This window comes from Vicugna pacos, chromosome 19, assembly GCF_048564905.1.
Source record: "Vicugna pacos chromosome 19, VicPac4, whole genome shotgun sequence".
NCBI classification, from domain to species: Eukaryota; Metazoa; Chordata; class Mammalia; order Artiodactyla; family Camelidae; genus Vicugna; species Vicugna pacos.
In genome coordinates, this window is record NC_133005.1 from 4,929,068 (window position 1) to 4,950,451 (window position 21,384).

Genomic DNA, 21,384 nt, shown 5'->3' on the forward strand with positions numbered 1-21,384 from the left:
TGTTTTGTGTTTCCTACAAATGTTATCAAATTGTTTCCCAAGTTAGGTCATTGCGGTGGCAAAATTCTTGTTTTGGTGGAAAACTTGGCCAAAAACAATAGAGCCAATGGTCAGCCATTTTTTCATGGGGGAAAAAAAAAGAAATCTTGAGATTCACTAGGGATTATGATCTCCTTTTGCACTGAAATAGACACAAATTCTCCCAGCTGGGCCTAAACTGTTTTTGAGATAAATCTCTTTCTTTCTGTATAGTGATGCACTTTAATTTACTGGCTGACTTCCTCAGTTTTTGAAATGGCCCCATAAAGTTTTGGAAGGCATTTTAACTTTATAAGGCAATTTATCGTAAGTTAATTTTCAGAAACTTCTTGAGCCAACTTGAAATCAAAACAAGCCATTTTATCAGGCTGTATACGCTAATTCTAGTCTAATTTTGTTTAACTGAGCATTTAAATTTAGGGTACCATTTTACATAACGTAAAGCCTGATTTTCTTTTGAGCTGGCAGAGCCTGAAGAAAGGACATCAGAAATTTCTCTCCATCAATTTCTGCCACACACTGGAGAGATGGATCTAAATTATTTCACAGGTAATGTGATGCCAGTAAATGTTGAACAACTTTCAGGGGGAGGACGTCCAGAAGTCTCCTTATGGTGTTTGTCAATTCCTATGGTGTAAATATTCCCACATGGTTGATTTCAAGCTCCAACGAGGTATCAACCAGCTCCCCAAATTCCTGAATATTTAACAATTGGGTCTTATGAGCTCCTAAGAGGCAGCTCCAGAAGAGTACTGCAGGGACTCAACCAAATTCAGGCCCCAAGTGCAGGCTTGGGAACACTGGCTTGTTGGCTCTGCGCTGCCCTGGAATTGGTCTTAGAGGTCACGAGGACATCACGTCACAAATCCTGGAAAAGTGGCATTTTCAAATCCAGTGTGTATATTACCTGAAAACTCAGGTTGTCTTGAAAAAAACAATGTGCCTTTAGAGAACTGACCACAAGTTAGGGTCATTGAGGACAGTCCAAAGGCATGTTAGAGACAGGGACCACTCACGCTCTGTGGCTCGAGTTTAAACTGCTATGTTCAGCAGAGGCTGACCACAGAACAAAATAAGCAGGCAGAATCTGACTTGGGTGCCCCCCTTTGTTGTGCATTTTGTTTTAGGTTTTATGTCTGAAAACCGCAGCCTTTGAGGATGTCTGGGAAGTGTCTTCATTATCCATCACTTGAGGACATCTCTTCTTTCTTCCCATCTTCTTAAAATAGAAGCTCTGTTCTAAGGAATTAACTTTTCCTTTTAGTGTGTCTTGTAGCTACAGTCATTCTGCTGACTGGAGCGCAGTTTTCTTTCTTAACAAATGTATGTTTTTGTGTCCTTATATATTTCCTCTAACGATGAAAGTTGACAGGAACAGAGCCATCACGGGGGAAAGCAAAGCAAATCTCAGTGTAGGGCTGCTACTGACCTTGCCCATGGCCTGTGAAGCAGCTCAGTCAGGGAATGTGGGGTGCAAGGACCAGGCCACTGGTACAGCTGTTGATAAGAGCTTCATGCTGCATCTCTGACCAAGTGGTACCCAGCTGCCCCATTCAAAACTTTCAAGATGAGCCTCCCAACATTCAAAAACTTTGTCTTTCAAGTTTCTAAGATTCTTTCACTCTTGAATTCATTTTATCAGGCTACTTTCTGTCGGAAGCTTCCCTACTTGATGAATGAGGTATTGTATCTGTCGGGTTCTTCTGTATCTAGCAGAAAATAAAGGGAATAAACAGTCTAAAGAGAATTTAGTGAAGGGACAATCTCTAGACTCGTGAGCAGAGTTAGGGGAATCCACAAAGCACAGTGAAGGGTCCAGAAACCAGCAGCAGCAGAAGTGATTATGCCTAGAGGGTGAGAGTGTGGGATGGGAATCTCTCTGACCTCTGGCCAGTGACTCTCATTTGCCAAACCCTACTGGAAGCCAAGGGACATGGAAGGTAGGTGATGCCATCTGAGGGCCAGCCTTTTAGGGTTTTGAGCAGCCTGCGGAAGGATGGATCTCTGGGGGGATCCTCTAGTGGAGGATGGCCATTGGGGAATGAACAGCATTGATACTGGCCCTGTCCTCAAAGAGCTGCAGTCTAATGGGAATAATCATATGGGCAGTTCTGCCAGGAAAGTGGAGAGGTGGAGCCTTAGCCATTAAGGTGTCTTGGCTCAGCCTATGGAGGGCATAGGTGTGTGGAACTGAAGACCTCTCATGGCATCCATTTTCATAAATGAATATGCATGAGCTGATGTGTAGGAGGTACAAAGGATTAAGGAAAATATTGGTTTCAAAACCCAGAGACACAGGCAGATGAAGTAAAGGGTGGTATCTGCTGGGTGAAAATAAAAGCCAAATGACAAAAATTTTAAATAAATGAAGGGGTGGGAGTCAGTGGACATCAACCATGAGCAGATAGTAGACAGTGGAACATCAGGGTGATGATATCCACATCACTGAGCGCCCTTTTCCAAAAGAACTGACAAGTCAGATGGTTGGAATAGGTAGTTCTTTGAATTTTGGCCAGACCTATTGTAACAGAGAAGAACAAACCTGACTCCATACTGGATCTATTCCTTTAGCTCTAACCTTTGTGCTCTGTTGCCTGTGCTGAGTCATGCCAGCTCTGCACTGTTTGTATAAGAATGTTACCTACAGCCTGAAATTCTCAGGGCTCTGACATTTAAAGGTGTAATACTTTTCCATTCACATAGAGATAAAAAGTTGCAGAACAGGGAATCACATTTGTCTTGCTGGAGATTTATAGAACGTTGTGACCAGACCTAAGAGGTCAACTGCAAGAAGGAAGGATTCCAGCACCAAGAAGTTTGCAACAACCAGCCACACCCACTCCCCTTTTAGTATAAAAGAAGCCGAATTCTAACTTGGGTAAGACAGTTCTTTGGGATGCTAGTCCACCATTCTCTCAGTCTGCTGGGTTTCCAAATGAAGTTGCTATTCCTTGCCCCAGCCACTTGTCCCTCAGTTTATTTGCCCGTCATGTAGCGAGCAGTATGAGCTTGGATTCGGTAACACTATGTGCCTGCCGAACGGTGGCAATCTGCTGCAACTTGGCTATCATTAGAACTGTCATTAGAAAACTTCATATGGAATTTAGGCCTGAGAGTTGAAAGTCTGGGCTTAAAATGTACAGTCTTATTTTCCCTCTGTGCAGAATCTGAAAACAGTTGATAAAATAGCTTGGATATCATCTCTCCCAATTTCGGGTCAAAGCTGAGAAGTTGGTAAACTTTGGAAGCTAAGTTCAGCCTTATGAAGTAGTTCAGCCAGGTCCTCTGGATATCAATAAGAAAGTAGATATGGACCTACAAAAACAATGGGTATACCAGATGCATGATTAAATCTGTACTTGTCTGTTTCTATTAGAAATGCCTTCATGGATGCTTGTGCCTGATTTCTTGGGGTCTACTTCCTAAGTGGTACAAGTTGGTGTCTGGAACATCTTTCTTTTAGGGCAAAACGAGCATGCCAGTTGGCCAACTGTGGCTCAATGATACATCAAACCACTTGATAATCTATTCCCAGAGGAAAAGGGGTTGTGGTTCAGAAGTAGGTTGACCCGACTTGGGTACAGCGGTGGGTCTGTTTAATGGCATCCTAAAGAGAAGTACAGAGCAGAAATATGAATCACATGGCTAGACTGAAATCCACAAGAAATTATAACTGTGAAAGAGACTTCTCCAAACGTGCTCCTGAGGAGGGCGCCTGCTGGGACAATGACACACTTCTGCACCCCTGAGGTCATAGGCATGCGTATGGCCACTTTTCAAGCATAACCAGAGTGGTGATGAGTGAGTAGGTGTGACAGTGTCTTGACAGCATTCCGAGGCTGTACCCCATTGTCTGGTGCTCAGGGAAGGCGAGTCCAGATACATCTCAAAATCCCTTCATCTTAGTGTATTAAACTCCTACCCTAGTCATCCACGAAACCCTGGTTGCTGACACCACAATACCATCTGGTGAATCAGGAGCACTTATGCATTTTTTTGTTGTCATTAAGAAGCATCTATTCTCAGCACAATTTTTCCAGAGGTGTTTGGGATTTTGGAGGGTAGCTTTTTCTTTTGTTGTAATTTCAGACTTAAAGAAAAGTTACAGGAGTAGTACGGGGTACTCCCATATTTCCTTCACCTAAATCCACCAATTATTACATTTTTCTCCATTTGCTTTATTATTCTAGGTATTTATATATGTGTACATTATATATGCATATATATTATTTATTTTCTGAACCATTGCAAGTAAGTTGGATATTGTGCATAATTATTCCTTAAACCAGCATGTATTTCCTGAGAACAAGGTCATTTGCTCATATGCCAAGGCACAATGATCAAATTCAGGCATTTTAACACTTACAATAATACTATCTAACCCATTTTCCATATTCAAATTTCATCAATCATCACAATTATGTTCCTTGATAGCTTTTTTTTGGTTATTGGTTTTCTGGTCTAGAATCCTATTCAACATCATGCTTTGCCATAAAAAAAATAATAAAATAATGCCATTTGCAGCAACATGGATGGCCCTGGAGAATGTCATCCTAAGTGAAGTAAGCCAGAAAGAGAAAGAAAAATACCACATGATATCACTCATATGTGGAATCTAAAAAAAAAAAAAAAAGAACTTATTTATAAATTAGAAACAGACTCACAGACATAGAAAACAAACTTATGGTTACCAGGTGGCAAGGGAGTGGGAAGGGATAAATTGGGAGTTTGAGATTTGCAGATACTAACTGGTATATGTAAAACAGATAAACAAGTTTACACTGTATAGCACAGGGAACTATATTCGATATCTTATAGTAGCTTATGGTGAAAAAGAATATGAAAAATGAATATATGTATGTTCATGTATGACTGAAGCATTGTGCTGTGCACCAGAAATTGACACAACATTGTAAACTGACCATACTTCAATTAAAAAAAGAAAAAGATCATGCTTTGCATTTAGGTGTCATGACTTTTGTTGGTGCCCATCAGTCAAAAACCGCAAGGAATACATCTGTCATCAAACAAATTTGGGTTTGTTGACATTCGCTTTGGTTTCTGTATTAGACTCTGAGAAAAGCAGGTTGGATGTTTCATGCCCTCCTACCTTTGATTGTGTTTGAATCTATGGCTTCACTTTCCAGAAAGCCTTCAGCATCAACAATGTGTGTGCAGCTGGAGACAGAGCTTTGTGTTCGAGTGTGTTTCTCCTCCATTGTCACCCGTCACGCTGACTTACAGAGCCTGCTTTACAGCTGATGGAGAGGCCAGTCTAAGGCAGCAGGGGTTGGAAGGTCAGGGTCTTGCCCTTTCCCTCTGGGGTTCCTGGCCACCTTACTCAATACAAGCCTTTCCAGGATGACTTGCCTTTCGAGTTGATCCAGTTTGGTGGAAAGGCTTCAAGTTGCACATCTCTGCACCCATCTGCCCCATGCGCCATCGCCCTGGGGGCCAGGAGGCAGGGTGCTCACTCTTAGGGCAGCGTGGCCCTCTTGTGGCAGACATTTGTTTGTCCTGGGAAAAGGACTGGGCCATAAAAGGAGAAGATGCAGGTTCAGCATGCGAGAGCCTTCTATCAGATTGCTAGGGTGCCGTAACAAAGTACCGCCGACTGGGGGGCTTAAACGACAGAATGAACTTTCTTATACCCCTGGAAGTGAGAAGTCTGAGACGGAGGAGTTGGCAGGGCTGGCTGCTTCTGTGGTCTCTGCTTGGCATGTGGGTGGTTGTCTTCTGCCTGTGCCTTCTCTCTGCACCTCCCTGAGTCCGACCTCCTCTTCTAAGGACACCAGTCATAGCTCATTAGGACTCACCCATATGACCTCGTTTTACTTTAGTTACTTCCTTAAAGGCCTCATTTCCAAACAACAGTCACATTCTAAGGTATTGGGGTGCAGGGCGAGGGTTTCAACAGAGGGATTTTAGAGAACACAGTTCAGCCTGTAAGAAACAAGAAGATCTTAGAGAGTCTTTAGCTCAAATCCATCAGTTTAGAAAACAGGTCCACTGAATTGTTCCAAGATCACACATTAGTAGTCAGCAGAGACCCCTCCTCTCTCCTCTACCTTTTATGCCTGTAAAAAGCCCAAAGCAAACTCAGAACATATCTCAGGGAAGACCTCAAAGTCTAAAATATGAACTTGACTAAAAGGCAAACCATCTAGGCCTATTTTTCATGTGTTCAGTGATGCAAATGTTAATTAAAATTTTTAAAAGTGTCTTATGTTTAAACTTTAAATAGAAATAAAAAGATGTGATGAACATAAAACCTGGTATATGACACTAATTTTTAATTATATATATGTTTTTATATGACTGTAATCACGATGCATCTGGTAGTTTTTTTTCCCTGCTCCCTTTCATGTTTGTTACAAACATTTTCACTCACGTCATCACATATTCCACATGATTACAATTGGTCAATGGTTATAGACCACTTTCTCCTATTGTTTCTGCAGAGTTTTGGCTCAACCACTTCCCCTCGGTCCCTCACCCTCTCTTTGCTATTATTACACAGATACACGGCTGTAAAGAAAAGCAAATCATATTTTTTAGACTCCTGCACCACAAAGTGCTTAATGTGTAATGTGATCACATTTTTAACAAATGTTTTTGAAACTCATCTCAAACTCTCTAAAAAAAATTGCAAAACAGTACAGGCAACACACATATACCTTTTGCCCAGATTCACCTATTGTTACTGTTTTGCCCCATTTCTTTTCTCTTTCTCTCTCCATGTATTTTAATATGTATGTTTATGAATGTATTTATACGTGTAATTTTTTTCTAAATCATTTGAGAATCAGGTGCATATATCATGCATTTTACCCCTAAGTAGTTCAGAGGAAATTTTCTACTAATAAAGAAAGGTATTATTTTACTTAACTGTGGCACAGTCATTAGTAAATTTAACATTGATACAATTCTAGTCTATTGTCTATCTTCCAGTTTTGCCCATGGCTCTTGTGATGACCTTAGAGCATCTTTTCTCTTCTAGTCTACGATTAGTATTGCCTTTGGATGTCATGTCTCCTTTAATCTGGAACTTTTCCACATTTCTTGGCCTTTTGTGGTACTAACATTTTAAAATAATATCGTCCTCTTCTATTTTTATGAATATTTTGAGTTTGCCTGGCTTTTCCTTATGATTAGATTCAGGCCATGCATTCACACGGGCCAGGAGGAGATGCTGTGTTCTCAGACAAACCACGATACTCTTGAGAAAGAACCCTACGCTTACACTGAGACCAAGCGTGTGAACGTGGATTGTCCCAGGTAGACTGGGATGCGTGGTGACCCTTGTTCTGTAAGTGATCATCCCCATCTTACCGGTGCCCATTCTGGGACCAGCCTGGTTAAGTCACTTACCAGGGCGATGGGCTTGCTGGCCCATTTCCCACTGCCCACAGCTGCCTCTCTTTTCTGCAGAGCTTTGTCTGGCCCTCCTAGTCCATGCAGAGTCTATTCGGATGCCTGGGGCAGGCCAGAAGTTCCCCTGCAATCAGTCCTCAACAGCCCTTGGGAGGGGTCAGTGAGTGTCCGGCTCCCTCACCTGTGGGTCGGGTAGCTGCGAGGTGCCTGCACTAAGCTGTCTGTCTCCCAGAGTCTCCAGCAGGATTAAACTGCACTTTCCCACCTTGAGGACTTGCTGTCATCACAAACCCTGCTTTGCCTTCCCTGCAGGTGCTTCCTGGGATCATCTTCCAAATAAACGACTTGCACTTTAGCTCTTGTTTCAGGGTCTGCTTTGGGGGAACCCGAACTAAGTTAACCAAGAAGAAGGGAAACCCAGCTGTGGATTAGAACTAGCTGTCATATTTTGTAGCCATTAAAATATAGAATTAAGGAGCAGATTCCAAAGTCACAAACCAGCCAAATGTCCTGCAGAGAAGGGTTAACTACACCACCTTAGTCTCTCTTCTCATAGGAGATGACACCCCCTATAGTAAAATTCTTATATTTAGATTCTTATAAGAATCTATAAGAATTCTTATAGGAAATTAGATTTATAGGAAACTAAAATCTTTATAGGAAACTGTAGTAAAGTTCTTACATTTACACTTGTAATAATGTCATCTGGTGAAGGCAGGATATCATAATAGTACCACAGTCATGCTACAGAACAGTGTAAGTTATACAAATCTTAAAGAATCTATACTTTTAGGGAAAAACATTAAGTTTCAAAAACAAAAAGCTAAGTGAAAAAGTTTAAAAACTATGTACTGTAACAAATAAAACTTTGATCAACAGCTTGCGTTTGAATTACCTTGGACCACACAACCATCTTCCATGTGAGGTGGGAAGCTTCATGAAAAGACCAGCAGGACCCATAGGCAGGGCCACTACTTTTCTGCCAGCACCACCTGGTTCCCTGGTCCAGCGGTAGTATCTCACATTTGTGCTTCTGTAAAACAGCTTCCTTCTAGAAAAGCAAAACTTACCCCTAAGATTCTATTGGTTCCCTAAGCTCACTCCTGATTGGTCCATTTCTACCACTCCTGATTGGTCCATTTCTAAAAAGCTCATTCCTGATTGGTCCACTTTGTTACACCTTATTTGCATATTATGTTGCAAAGTCGAGACTCACAGCCTATAAAAGCCTGTGTAAACCTACAGATGGGGTTCAGAGCTTGGAGTATTAACTTTTCTGGGTCCCCAGGTGTAATAAACCTGAGTTCTCTAACCCTCCAAGTGCTGCTTGGTCTCTCACCAGGATCCAGGTTGCTGTCAGGACTGAGCTATAACACTGAGCTGTAACACACTTTGCTGCAACACATGTTCGAACGCCAATCAGTCAACATTCCAAATTCAGTATTTGGAGAGCTTCTTTTTTTTTAAAGTCATTCAGTTGCTCTAAAGAAGAATCTCAAATCTCCTGCCTGGGAACATGCCTGCCAAGTGACCAGCATCCTGGGAATGAAGTGGCAAATGGGAGCTGGGGAGGGCACAGCTCCACCTTTGCTGCACATCTGCTCCTTAACCCCCTGTTTCAGTCCAGCCTCATCCTGCCCTTGGTCACGCCTGATAACCTTGAACTCAAGACCTCTCATTCAATTTCATCAGAGAATAATCTCCAGGTCTCCTGTTGGGCAGTCACCTGGCTGTGTAGGATGGGATAGGAAATCTGAAATTCTAACTGCTCTTATGAAGACTGTCAGGCAACCCTCAAGTGTTTCAGCTGTACTGCAACAGAGAATAACAAACCTGACTCCATATTGGATCTGTTCCTTTAGCTCTAACCTTTGTGCTCTGTTGCCTGTGCTGAGTCATACTGGCTCTGCATCTTTTGTAAAGGAATGTTGCCGATAGCTTGAAAAATACAGGACAGCTCATTCTCAGAGCTCTGATGTTTAAAGGTATAACACTTTTCCATTCATATAGAGATAAAAAGTTGCAGAACAGGGAACAAGATTTGTCTTGTTGGAGGTTTATAGGAACACTGTGACCAGGCCCTACCCGGACAGCTGCAAGAAGGAGGGATTCCAGCACCAAGAAGTTTGGAACAACCAGCCACACTCCCTCCCCTTTTTAGTATAAAAGAAGCCTGAATTCTAACTCGAGTAAGATGATCCACCATCTTCCTGGTCCGCTGGCTTTCCAAATAAAGTCACTATTCTTTGCCCCAGCATCTCATCTCTAGATTTTTATGGCCTCTTGCGCAGTGAGCAGTATGAGTTCGGACTGAGTAACACTACTCTTCACTTCCACCTTCTGCCATGTCTGGTACATCAAGTTCTAAGCTTTCCTGAGATTGCCTTGCACAAACCAGCTGTTTCCTCTCCCATTCCCCTCGGAGGCACTTAGCTTCCTGATTTCTCCACTGCGCTAAGTCAGTCGCCACTCATCTCTCCCTGGTCAGCCTCCCCAAAATTTGTTGACATACTTTGTCCACTGTAATCTTTTCTTTCTTACGTTTGTGGAGTTTTAATCTTAAAAAAAAATCTCTGCTGCCATTTTTGGTGGGGCTTGTGGGGAGGAGTAGAGATAATGTCTGGGTTCAATCCACTACAACTGATGGGAAGCCTTCGAACTTTCCTTTCCAGACCTTTCTAGCCACCCCGCCTGGGCTTAACCCCAGCATGTCAGGGAGCACACAGCTCCCTGTGCCGAGCTCATACCTCCTTTATACTGTTCTGTCTGGAATTCTAACTCTTCTACCTACCTACGCACTGCCCATTGCCACTTCTTTGATGCAACCACAGCATTTTGTTAAGATCTCCATTTTAGAACTTACCCAAGATTTCCTTGTGTCTTAATTAGTTGAGTAGTCCCTGCCTCTTAATAGTAGGGACTTGACCTTGTTCAGTAGTTAACTCCTCGAGAACTTTTGTGAGTAGATATTTTCTAAGTGTGTGTTCCACTGGATTAAACTGAAATAATAATTTTTCCTGTTTGGTGTCTGGGATTTGATGCTTTTTCTCAAGTCGTATTTCTATATGTGCTAGACTGGGTTGCTGGTCCCAGTGCTTCACTCCAGGATGATTATAGAGTTACACTCACACCCTTGCTATGGCCTTGGGTGGGCCGTGCCTCTTCGCTGACTCTTGACTGTGGCTGTGGCTGTGGCTGTGTGATTTGCTTTGACCAAGGGGATGTTAGTGTACACAATGTGAAAAAAGGGCTGGGACCAGCTTGTGTGGCTGGGCTCCCTCTCGCCCTCTGTCACTGCTAGTTTAAGGAGGATGGGAGACATCTGGAGCAGAGCTGTCCCAGCTGATTGGGAGAACTGCAACTCGCAGGAGAGCTATCCAGCCAAACTGCAGCCCTGGGAGTGGAGTGATAAATACTTCTTTAAGCCACTTAGTTTGGGGGTCAGTTTGTTCTGCAGCAATATCTGACAGATACATGATGTCAAAGGGAATGAATGACTTTATAACTCTTGGTCTACATTGGTTTTGCTCTCCAGGAAGCCTGAAACCAATGCACCATGCCATCAGCATGGTACTTGTGCATCATATCGTAGAAAACACTCATACAGTGCTCCTTGATTTGATCATAAAACTATTTTTAAATGGCTTAAGAAAAGAAAATAGAATAATAACCACACCATCAGCACAACTTTGGAACTTATACAGATGCTTTCCAGACCGAATTCGTTATCTTACAGTCTTTTTTGAGAAATAATAAACCTTAATAAGCCCAACAAAGATCTGTGTAATTTTCTTGATCTTTAATAACTATGCCTTTAATTTGTAGTATATTATGTGCAATCCCTAGCGTTGTTAATTATATGGTACTGCTAATTCTTATTTTTAAAAAACAGCCTTTGGATAAAGATTTTTAAAACTGGAGATAGAAAAAATGTATTTAGGAACATTCTTATCAAATGCTATTAATTTCTTTCAAGAGCCACAATTTACTTTTAAACTGGTCAAAGCCTAGTTCTGTTATTTACATAATACAAATTAAAATAAAACATAGTGGCAAAACATTTCCTTTGTGTTCTCTAATTGAGAGTTGGCCAACTTATTAAATCTTTAGGCTGTAAGGATCTTTTTTTTTTTTCCTGAGTCCAAAGATTCTATTATGTCAACATCCTGACAGAGCTCTCCTTGTAATTCCTACTCTAGAAAGGATGTCAGAATTCATGAGAGGCAGGGGAACTTTATAATGACGACAACCATGCAACTGTTTTCTGAGCTATTGTACAAAAAAGAGATTCGTCACAAACATGCACAACTATTAGTAAGAGCTCACTTGCTATACACACCTCACAGTTTATCGAGAGGTGCCATGTGATTTTTCATCCATGGTTAAGAACCCCTCATGTAAGGAGGGGTCCTGAATGTCATGTAATTATGAAAAATAATTGCTTAAGTAATCAGAAAAAAAATGATGTTAAGTTCTCGGATTGGGAGCTTGACTGAGAGCGAAGAGATAAAGAGACGTGTCCTTGGGCTCTCGAGCTAGTCCACGTTTAACAAGCTCCCTTGGGCTTCCTTCACAATTCCCAGTGGGAACTGTCAAAAGAAAGGCACGCCCCTCCCGTCCTCCTGCCCCTCCACTGAATCGTAAAGCCACAGGCTTGAACAATCACGGGACAAAAACCTCATGGCCCAGTTTAACGTTCCAACCCCCAGAGCTGTATAGGCCGCTAATCCAGCGCACAAAAGCCGGCCTGCCGCTCTTTTATTCCTCCCGAGGCGGGAGCAACAGCTGACCAGCTCTGGAACGTCCCAGCGGCGTGCCTGGGGCCTCCGATGTTTATTTAGCGGGCTGCTGGCTCGGCGAGGGGCCCCCGGGAGCCGGCTGCGCGCGCTGGCCCGCACAGGAGCCATGTACCGGCGCAGCTACGTCTTCCAGACCCGCAAGGAGCAGTATGAGCGCGCCGAGGAGGCGCAGCGCTCCGCCGAGCCGGACAGCCTGGCCGAGGGCCGGGCCGCCGCGCCCAGCCTGGCGGCGCTGCAGGGGCTCGGCGAGCGCGTGGCCGCCCACGTCCAGCGGGCCCGGGCGCTCGAGCAGCGCCACGCCGTCCTCCGGCGGCAGCTGGACGCCTTCCAGCGCCTGGACGATCTGGCCGGCCCCGAGGACGCCCTCGCCCGCCACGTCGAGGGCAACCGCCAGCGCGCGCGGGACCTGGCGGCCGAGCGCAGCCGGCTGGAGCGCCAGGGCGCAGAGGCGCAGCGCGCGCTCGACGAGTTCCGCAGCAAGTAAGCGCCCGCCGCGGGGGGCGACGCAGGCCGCGCGGGTCCGGGGGCGCGCTGCCACCGGGGTGGGAGGGCCATCTCTGGTCCCGGGGCGACCGAGGACTTCATCCCCGCAGACGGCACGCACGTGGTGCAGTTCTCTAAGACAGGATAGCTTCGCTTTTGATGGCACTTAACAGTTTACATGAAATGGCCTAATTTACTTTTAATATATTTTCCAATCCAGATATAATTGACATGCAATAAAATGCAGATTTTAAGTGCCTAGTTCAATGAGTTTTGGCAAATGTAAATACCCAGGTAACTACTAAGACAAGATTTTAATTCTATCCCCAGGAAGTTCACTTCTGCCCTTTCCCAATCTTTGGTTCTTCCTCCCCAATCTCCAAACCAGAGGCATCCAGCGTTCTGATTTCTGTCACCATAGATTGATATTGCCTGTTCTAGAATTTCACAAAAATAGAATCTCACAGATGTCTTCTTATGTGTCTGCTTCTTTTTGCTCAGCAGAGTGCTTTTGAGATGTGCCAATGTTGTTTAAACCTCACAGCCTCATCCTGTTAGAGATGGTATTGCACCCATTTTACAGATGAGGAGACTGAGGTTCAGAAAATGCGGAGACTTGGGGCATGGTCATTCAGCTGGTGGATTGCTGCACTGAGACTGAGATTCAAGTCTGGAGCATGTCCAATAGTCTTTGCCACATCACAGCCACACCTGGATAGTGTTTCAACATGTGTCCACTAGGGTCTTGCCAGGCACAGTGCAGTCCATGGACCAACAGCAACGCCATCACCTAGGAGCTTGTTAGAAATGGCGACTCTTGGGCCCACCCCCAAGCTCCCGAGTCAGACTCTGCATTTTAACAAGGCACCCGGGTGATTCGTAGTTTAAGAAGTTAAACATTGAAGTTGAGACTCGGATCCTGGGCATGGTCCCCCATTTTGACAGCCTGAATCATGTTTTAAAATCACCTGAAGAGCTATTCAAAGAAAAAAGTTGATCAGAAATTTGTCAGCCTCTTTCCAGGTTATACTGAATGGATGTGCGCTTTGACTCAGCTTGTGCTTCAGGGGATTTACTCTCTGATCCCCTAGCAGGTGTCAAAAGGCATGTCCACAAGGATATTCACTGCAGCGTGATCTGCAGTAGTGAAAATCTGGGGCCAACCTAAATGCGACTAACAGGAATCAGGTTATAAAACTGTGCTTCATGCAGTGGAATACTATGGAATTGTGAAAAAACAGTGTGTTATTATCATTCATTTTAAAAAGACAGGGGAAAGAATAGAGATTTTTTGCTGGCATAAGGAAAAAAAGGTCACAGACACAAAAATATAATGACACTGGTTACCTATAGGGATAAGGGAGTAGGAACAGAGGTTAGAGGGAGACTTTTAACCTAACATCTTCTCATGTCATTAAAAAAATTCTCTAATCATGTAAAAGATTTATCCGTATAAAAATGATATGAGTTAATTTTAAAAATACAGATGCACAGGCCCCATCTTGGACCTCAAGTAGGGCCCAGGTTTTTTATGTTTAGTGAGTTCTACTGGTAATTCCAGTGAACAAATGGTTTTGGGAACCTCTGGTCTAGGATAGCCAGAGGATTTTCTCCAAAGGTGCTCTATGTTTGAGTTCCACGTTCTCAACCCCAGTTGTGGACAGGTTATTCATCACTGTGTACTGACTGTATTTATCAGATCATAACCATCAATTCCATTTCCATTACTGCTTCTGTTTTTAGTTTTGATCCATAGAAGTAGGTTGGGAGCTCGAAGAAGGCATCTGAAAATCCCTACGGCCCTTCAAGAGAAAACTGAAGTTTGGTGAGGGCCTGAGGTGGCAGGACTTGAACTTGGGTTTTTCGCCTTATGCCCATACTCTTTCCGGAACACGATGTCTTGGAGAGAAGCCATTCTTTGGACTCCTTGGAGTGAGGCCCAGAGATAGGATTTCATTAATACAAAGCTCATGTTCTCTAAGGCAAAGGGAAGTGGATGCTGGTTGACACCCAGGGCAGCTCCATGGGTCATCAGGGTACCCCAGATCCCCACATGGCCCTTACTTGGTCCTTAGGCCACAGTGTGTGGTGATTTGGTTGGGCAAGCATGATTGCCATGAGCCCTCGTCGAAGGAGTGGCCATGTTGAGTTTTCCTGATTTCACTTGGTTTTTGAGTTGTACGTCCATCATGGGGCCATCCCTTCAGGCTGTGTGATTTATTTAATAATTTTCATTAATTTATTCCCTCCCATTGCTGCCTTGGAGAAGTTTGGATATTTTGACTGGAGTTTTGGGATTTGAAATCATTATAAAAATCCTACCTGTCTACATGCATGGACAAACATAGTGAGTTCTGTTTTATTCCAGAGGTGAGGAATGACTAGCCAGAACCAGGTGAAAATAACGCAGCAATGGGAAGGTACATGCAGCTTTGCTTGGCATGTTCTTTCCCTGGATAGTTGAATAATTTCAAAATCAGGTCTTCAGCACATCAAACAAAGACAAAAGAAAATAAAAGCTAAATAAAAATAAAAATAAATTAAACTACCAAAATACAATGATGAATATAGTCAATTATCCAAATTGCTTGAAAGCCAAATAATACTATAAAACAATCAGATTGAAGCCAAAGTGTTTTTTTCATGTTATCAATTCACTTATATGAATATATTATGAATTCTTACCGTGAATTCTTTATAATGAAATCACTTGTCTTTAATATAATATCTAGGCTTGTCTACAGTACGAAAATAACATTAACATGTTGTTTATCAAATATGTTTTTAAACTATAGAAATTCTTGGATAATTCTAGCAGGAAAAAGTAATGAGAAAATTAGATTTTGTTAACAGTTTTATTCTTAAAGCTAATTAACTATTAAAAATTATTTCTGGCTCCATTAGAGCCACACACAAAAGAAATCGCTAAATGTGACATCCTGGTGTGAAATGTAAAACTTGTGCAAATGTGTTCTGCTTACTGGTTACTAGCTGAGCTTCGTAGATTGCTCTAGAGCTGGAAACACTTACCCTGAGGTCAGGACTTTAATTCTGAGGCATGGTTTTCCAGCACCTCTCACAGTGTAAAGTCCTTGACATGGACCCATGGCCTGGGTGTGCAGGAGCACAGAAAGCAATGCTTTGTGGTTTGGGCTGAGTGCTAATTAGGACTAGTTTCAACCACAAATAAACTCCAAGTGACATTGGCTTATCCAAAATGGACATTTGTTTCTTTTCTTGTGTGAGGGCTGGGCTGACATGTTAGTATGGCACCCCTTGTGTGGCCTTCAAGAAGGTGGCATCCATGCAGGTGCAGGATGGACAAAGCGATGCAGAAAGACACATCTACACCATCTCTTACCAAAGATACCTGGAAGTGGCCACAGACTTATGCTCATATCCCACTGGTCAGCACTTGGTCACATGGCCACACTGAGCTGCAGGGAAGGCTGGGAAATGTAGTTCTCTCTTTTAGGCAGCCCTGTGGCGGCCAAGAGTGAAGGGCTCTAACTCCTGGAAGAAGGTTAGAAAGGATATTGGGGGTGGCTTACAGGGAATGAGGTGGGGGGGGTCATTTTAGAAGGGCCTTCTCTCTTTCTTCAGGGGGTAAAATCCCCTCTAGGGGGAAAACTCATTCTGATCAAATGATTCCCGGGGTCTCTCTTCTTCCTTGATCTGGATTATTTTTTAGAAATCTAGGAAAGAAGCTGACTAGGAGAAAAAAAAACACTCCTGCTCCTAGTATCTTCATTAATCTTGTGTATGTCTTTAAAATGTTATTTTAATTTTTATTATTTATTTATTTTGAGTTTTTTGGGGGAGAGGAGGAGGTAATTAGGTTTGTTTGGTTGTTTGTTTACTTATTTATTTATTTTTAGAGGATGTACTAGGGATTGAACCCAGGACCTTGTGCATGCTAAGCACGTGCTCTACCACATGTGCTATACCTTCCCCCATTTTAATTTTTTTAAATGAAGTATAGTTGATTTACAATGTTTCCAGTGTACAGCACAGTGATCCAGTTATACATGTATATGCATATATTCTTTTTCAGATTCTCTTCCTTTATAGGTTATTATAAGATATTGAATATAGTTCCCTGTGCAATCTTGTGTATGTCTAAATTTGGGAGGTGTCCCTGCTCTACCCAGGCAGTGTGATGTGGCTGTCAGGATGCAGTTTTGTTGTCAGACTCATGTCTGAGTCCTGACTCCACCCCTGCCTTAGTCTGGAGTCCCTCAGAAGCCAAGCTTCTTTGGGAGGTGGCCTCAGGGAGCACCAGTCAGGGAGCAAGGAAGTGATGCAGGAAGGGAAGGAGCCGACACTGTGTGCATCATTCAGCAAGCTACCATCGTGGCCAGTGGCGCCCACTTGTGGTGTGGAGAACACCCCTCCGTTGTCCCAGCTGAGGGTGAGGGAGCGGGGGTATGTACGTACCCACTCTCCCTCTTTCAGAGCCTCTGGCTGCTCCCAGGGGCACTGACTTTCCCATCCGTCCAGCCTGCCCTGCCCACCAGACCGACCACAGGAGGCCTTTGGTGTGCAGGGCGGTGCCCACAGAGATGAAGTGAAGTGTCGGGGGCATTGGCTGAGGCCTCGGGCCAGTTTCTCAAACTCAGTTTCCTCATCTTTCACACGGGGGTAACAATAACAGCTGTCTTCCAGGGTTTTGTGGGAATTAAATGGTATAATCCAGAAAAACTGACCCACGTTGATCAATACCGTAGCGTGGGATATCCAAACAAGGTCAGGTTAATGGTGCTAGTTGGAGATGGTTAGGGCAGCCTCTCAGCCTCTGTGCGGCTGCTGCACTTGGGTTACAGGTGTGCTGAGGTACGATTCCCTCGTCCTCTGGGAGGCGGGTGGAGGGGTAGGGGTGCTGGGGGTGGGGGCTGGGCCACCAGGCTGGGAGGCTCCTGCTCCACTTACTGCTCCCAGTTACCCCAGGCACGGTGCCCACGTCAGCACTTCCTGCGTGGGCCGTGTTGGGATAAAGGTTGGGGAGATGTGGGCTCGGAAATGTAGCATCAGCTCCTGCTTTCCTTGAAGAGAGGGCATAGTTCACACCTCAGGTCAAATCGAATGCTGATGGTGTGAGCTACACGTGGGGATTGTGGAAGATGCCCAGCTCTCCCCTTATGTCCCATTCGCAGGTATGAAAATGAGTGCCAGTGTCAACTGCTGCTGAAAGACATGCTCGAACGGCTTAACAAGGTGAGCCGAGCCCGTCCTTGGGTTCGGGTAGGTTCCCGACCAGATGGTGCTAAATGGCTGCGATGACTGTTTAACACACCTCCTCTTTGTGTTTTTTCAGGGTTCCCCTATTTCTTTCCCCATCACTCTCTTTTTTTTTTTCAATTTTCTTTTTCTTTATTTTATTGAAGTGTAGTTGATTTACAATATTTCAGGTGTACAGCAAAGTGATTTAGTTTATATTCTTTTCCATTATAGGTTATTACAATTATTGAATATAGTTCCCTGTGCCATACAGTACATTTTTGTTGTTTATCTGTTTTATATGTAGTAGTGTGTATCTGTTAATCTTAAATTCCCTATTTATCTCTTCCCCCACGTTTCCCCTTTGGTAACCATAAGTTTATTTTCTATGTCTGTGAGTTTGTTTGTTTCTGTTTTATAAATAAGTTCATCTGTATCATTTTTTTTAGATTCCACATATAAGTGATATCACATGGTATTTGTCTTTCTCTGGCTGACTTACTTCACTTAGTATGATAATCTCTAGTCCATCCATGTTGCTGCAGGTGGCATTATGGCATTCTTTTTCATGGCTGAGTAATAGTCCATCACACACACACACACACACACACACACACACACACACACACACACACACCCTCCACATCTCTTTATCCAGTCATCTGTTGATGGACACTTAGGTTGCTTCCATATCTTAACTATTGTAAATAGTACTGCTTTTTGAATTAGAGTTTTCATCTTTTCTGGGTATATGCCCAGGAGTGGGATTGCTGGATCATATGGTAGCTCTATTTTCAATTTTTGATGGGCCCTCCATACTGTTCTCCATAGCGGCTGCACCAATTTACATTCCCACCAACAGTGTAGGAGGGTTCCCTTTTCTCCTCAGCCTCTGCAGCATTTATTATTTGTAGACTTTTTGATGCTGGCCATTCTGACTGGTGTGAGGTGATAACACTCTCCTCCTTGACTTCGTAATTTCAACTGAAACTCTGTGAGTGAGTTCACACGCCCAGCTTCCTGCTGGAGACCCTCCTGCAGGGTTGTGTGGAGTTGCTCCTTGCAGGGGCAGTTTCCTTCTTTGGATCCTCCATCATCATTCTAACTGATTGGATTTTCTGCTTTAGCCAGGAGAACTTGACCATCAAAGAGCAGAATAATCCTGGACCACTGAGGTTGGACAAAACCAGGGATGGCAAACAGCTGTAAGCATTATCCTTTTCTGATCGCTTCAGACCTCGAGTGTCAGAGGGGAAGGACCCACGGGGGCTGAGTAGTTGCAAGGTTGCTTATCCAGGATACCTGGCTGCCTTCCCCTCCCCGCTTCCTCGCCCATGACCTCATCCGAGTTGCTGATAAAACCTGGCACCCTTCCCTGCTGTGCCCAGGTGTGGCCTTAAGATTCTTCTCCACGTGGGACTCCAGGCAATGGCTTTGGAGAGTCAAGTTTAGCTCAGGGTTAGCTCAGCGTGTTGGCCATTTCCTGGCTTTGTCCATCCTCTGTTGTCTTGGATTATTCTGCTAGTTGCTGGGGAAGTCAGAACTACACTCTAGAGACGCTGACTTTTGCTTTGTTTATGTTACCTGCTGTATGATGCTTCTGTGCCCTCCTCTGTTTGAGCATATGCTGTGTCATCCAAATCAGGACACTGTGCCAGGGTAATTGTGCAGGTCAGTTGAAACTGGAGTGTCTCAGGCCCACTGGACATCTACAGCAGGTGACATGAAAGTTTCTTTTTAAATACAGGGAAATAAAAATGAATGAATTTGAAAAGAATACAGGGTGAATCACAATAGAAGATTTTGGATAGGGCAGAAATTGTCAACACAGGATGCAAATACAGTGAGCTGGCGGAGTCCCTGTATTAGCTTGTGGGAGCCTCAGAACAGCCTTGTGGTCTCAGAAATGACCTGGTCCAGTCCTTTCCCTTTGTCAGTGAGAGAACTCATCCTTGGCGAAGTAAGGAGCCCCGCCGCCCATCCGCGGCAGGTGTGGGCAGGAGTAGGGTCTTCTGTGTCCATGGTTCATTCTTTACCTCCTGAGGACAGGCAGGGAATGGCCGTCTCTCCAGAGGCAGATACAAAGCCAGAGTCTCTGGGTGAAAATGGCCCCTTTGCACTTGATGTTGGTGCCCCTGTCCACCCCCATCCCCGGGCCATCCTTGAGGTCATGCAGACACACTGAGAAAACTGGCAGCTTCTGATCTGAAGGAGGCAGAGTCCAGAAGTGTGGGTGTTAGTACCCCAGAAGCGACCCTTGGCTGCTGAGGGGCAGGAGAGGGTGGCTGAGTCCCTGGCTGGCCCACCCCTCGTGGCAGCACTGCAGAGGTGAGTTTCCTGGTCTCTCAGGAGGTCCCCGCAGGACTGAGCCTATTGTCCACAGAGGGAACCTGCTCATCACACACCTTTATTGGCTTTATTCCTCTTCCTGTGCCCTGGAATCACCGGTACCCAGTCCTTGCCTCGGGGTCAGCTTCTGAGAAATTCAAACTAAGATAGCCTCTCGAGGACTTGGCCAGGTGAAGGCTGGACCTTCCAGTTCTCTGTCCACTGAGATGGTCACAGGAGAAGAAGGAGGGACAGTAGAATTCACATCTGCTTAGCTGTCAGTTCACTGACCTTAGTCTACAAAGCTTGGAATGTCTCCATCCCTCACATCAACCAGGTTTTGATGGTCAACTCAGCCTACTGTCCATTTGCTTTGGTCTCGTGGGACAGCTTCTTCCTCGGCTGTGGCCGTGGGAAAGGAGGTGCACTAGGAATCACTGACCCAGTCTTTGAATCTGGCTTGGAAAACATCACAATGTATGGACAGGCCTGGCTGCTGCTGTGTTCATAAAGCTGTCATCTGTGAATACTGCCCATGTAGTCAAACCTCCCGAACAGAATGCCTATATTTTTAACAGCCAAATAAGTTAAAGCCAGCCATTCTTTGCTATGCACTTTGAAATAAAATAAATTCCTCAACATACTACTTATATGCTCTGGCCAAAGTTATTCAGGTTTTAAGGTTTTGGATGTATTAAGAATTTCCGATGGCTTTTAAATATTTGGGTTTGGCTAACCTCTAGGATTCAGAGTTTATATATATATATAAGCTATAAGGAATAGACTTTAGGATTTCTCTTTTTTTTTTCTTGGAATCCCTAGAATTTTAAAATGACGTGGGTTCTGATCAAATGCTTTCACTTGAAAACAACTTTAAGAAATGCGGTTGTTTTAAGCACCTGCCACAGGGGCTTTCCCATGTAATTCGTGTGTCTTAAACACGTCTGGGAAGGAGCCAGAGGCGAGGGAGTTTAGGGGATGAAAGAATGGGGCATGAAGCTTTCGCTTTCAGGGCTACAAGCCTTCCTGTGCCCAAGAATTCATCTGAGGCTGGAAATGAACCTCTGGAGCAGAACAGAGGGGCCTGGGAGAGGAGAGTTTAGGAGGAAGCTGGCAGCGGAAGAACAGAAGGGCAGAGGAAGAG

General features: G+C 44.2%; 1 protein-coding gene across 11 annotated transcripts in view; it reads left to right on the forward strand.

Moving 5' to 3' along the window:
* BFSP1 (beaded filament structural protein 1) overlaps positions 1-21,384 on the forward strand; it is a 54,081-nt gene that overhangs the window by 12,427 nt on the left and 20,270 nt on the right. For all 11 annotated transcript variants that reach the window (XM_072943762.1, XM_072943758.1, XM_072943763.1 and 8 more), the window contains one exon: positions 17,849-17,909. In XM_072943762.1, coding sequence (XP_072799863.1) covers positions 17,849-17,909 — 61 coding nt within the window. The remainder of the gene's footprint in view (positions 1-17,848; positions 17,910-21,384) is intronic.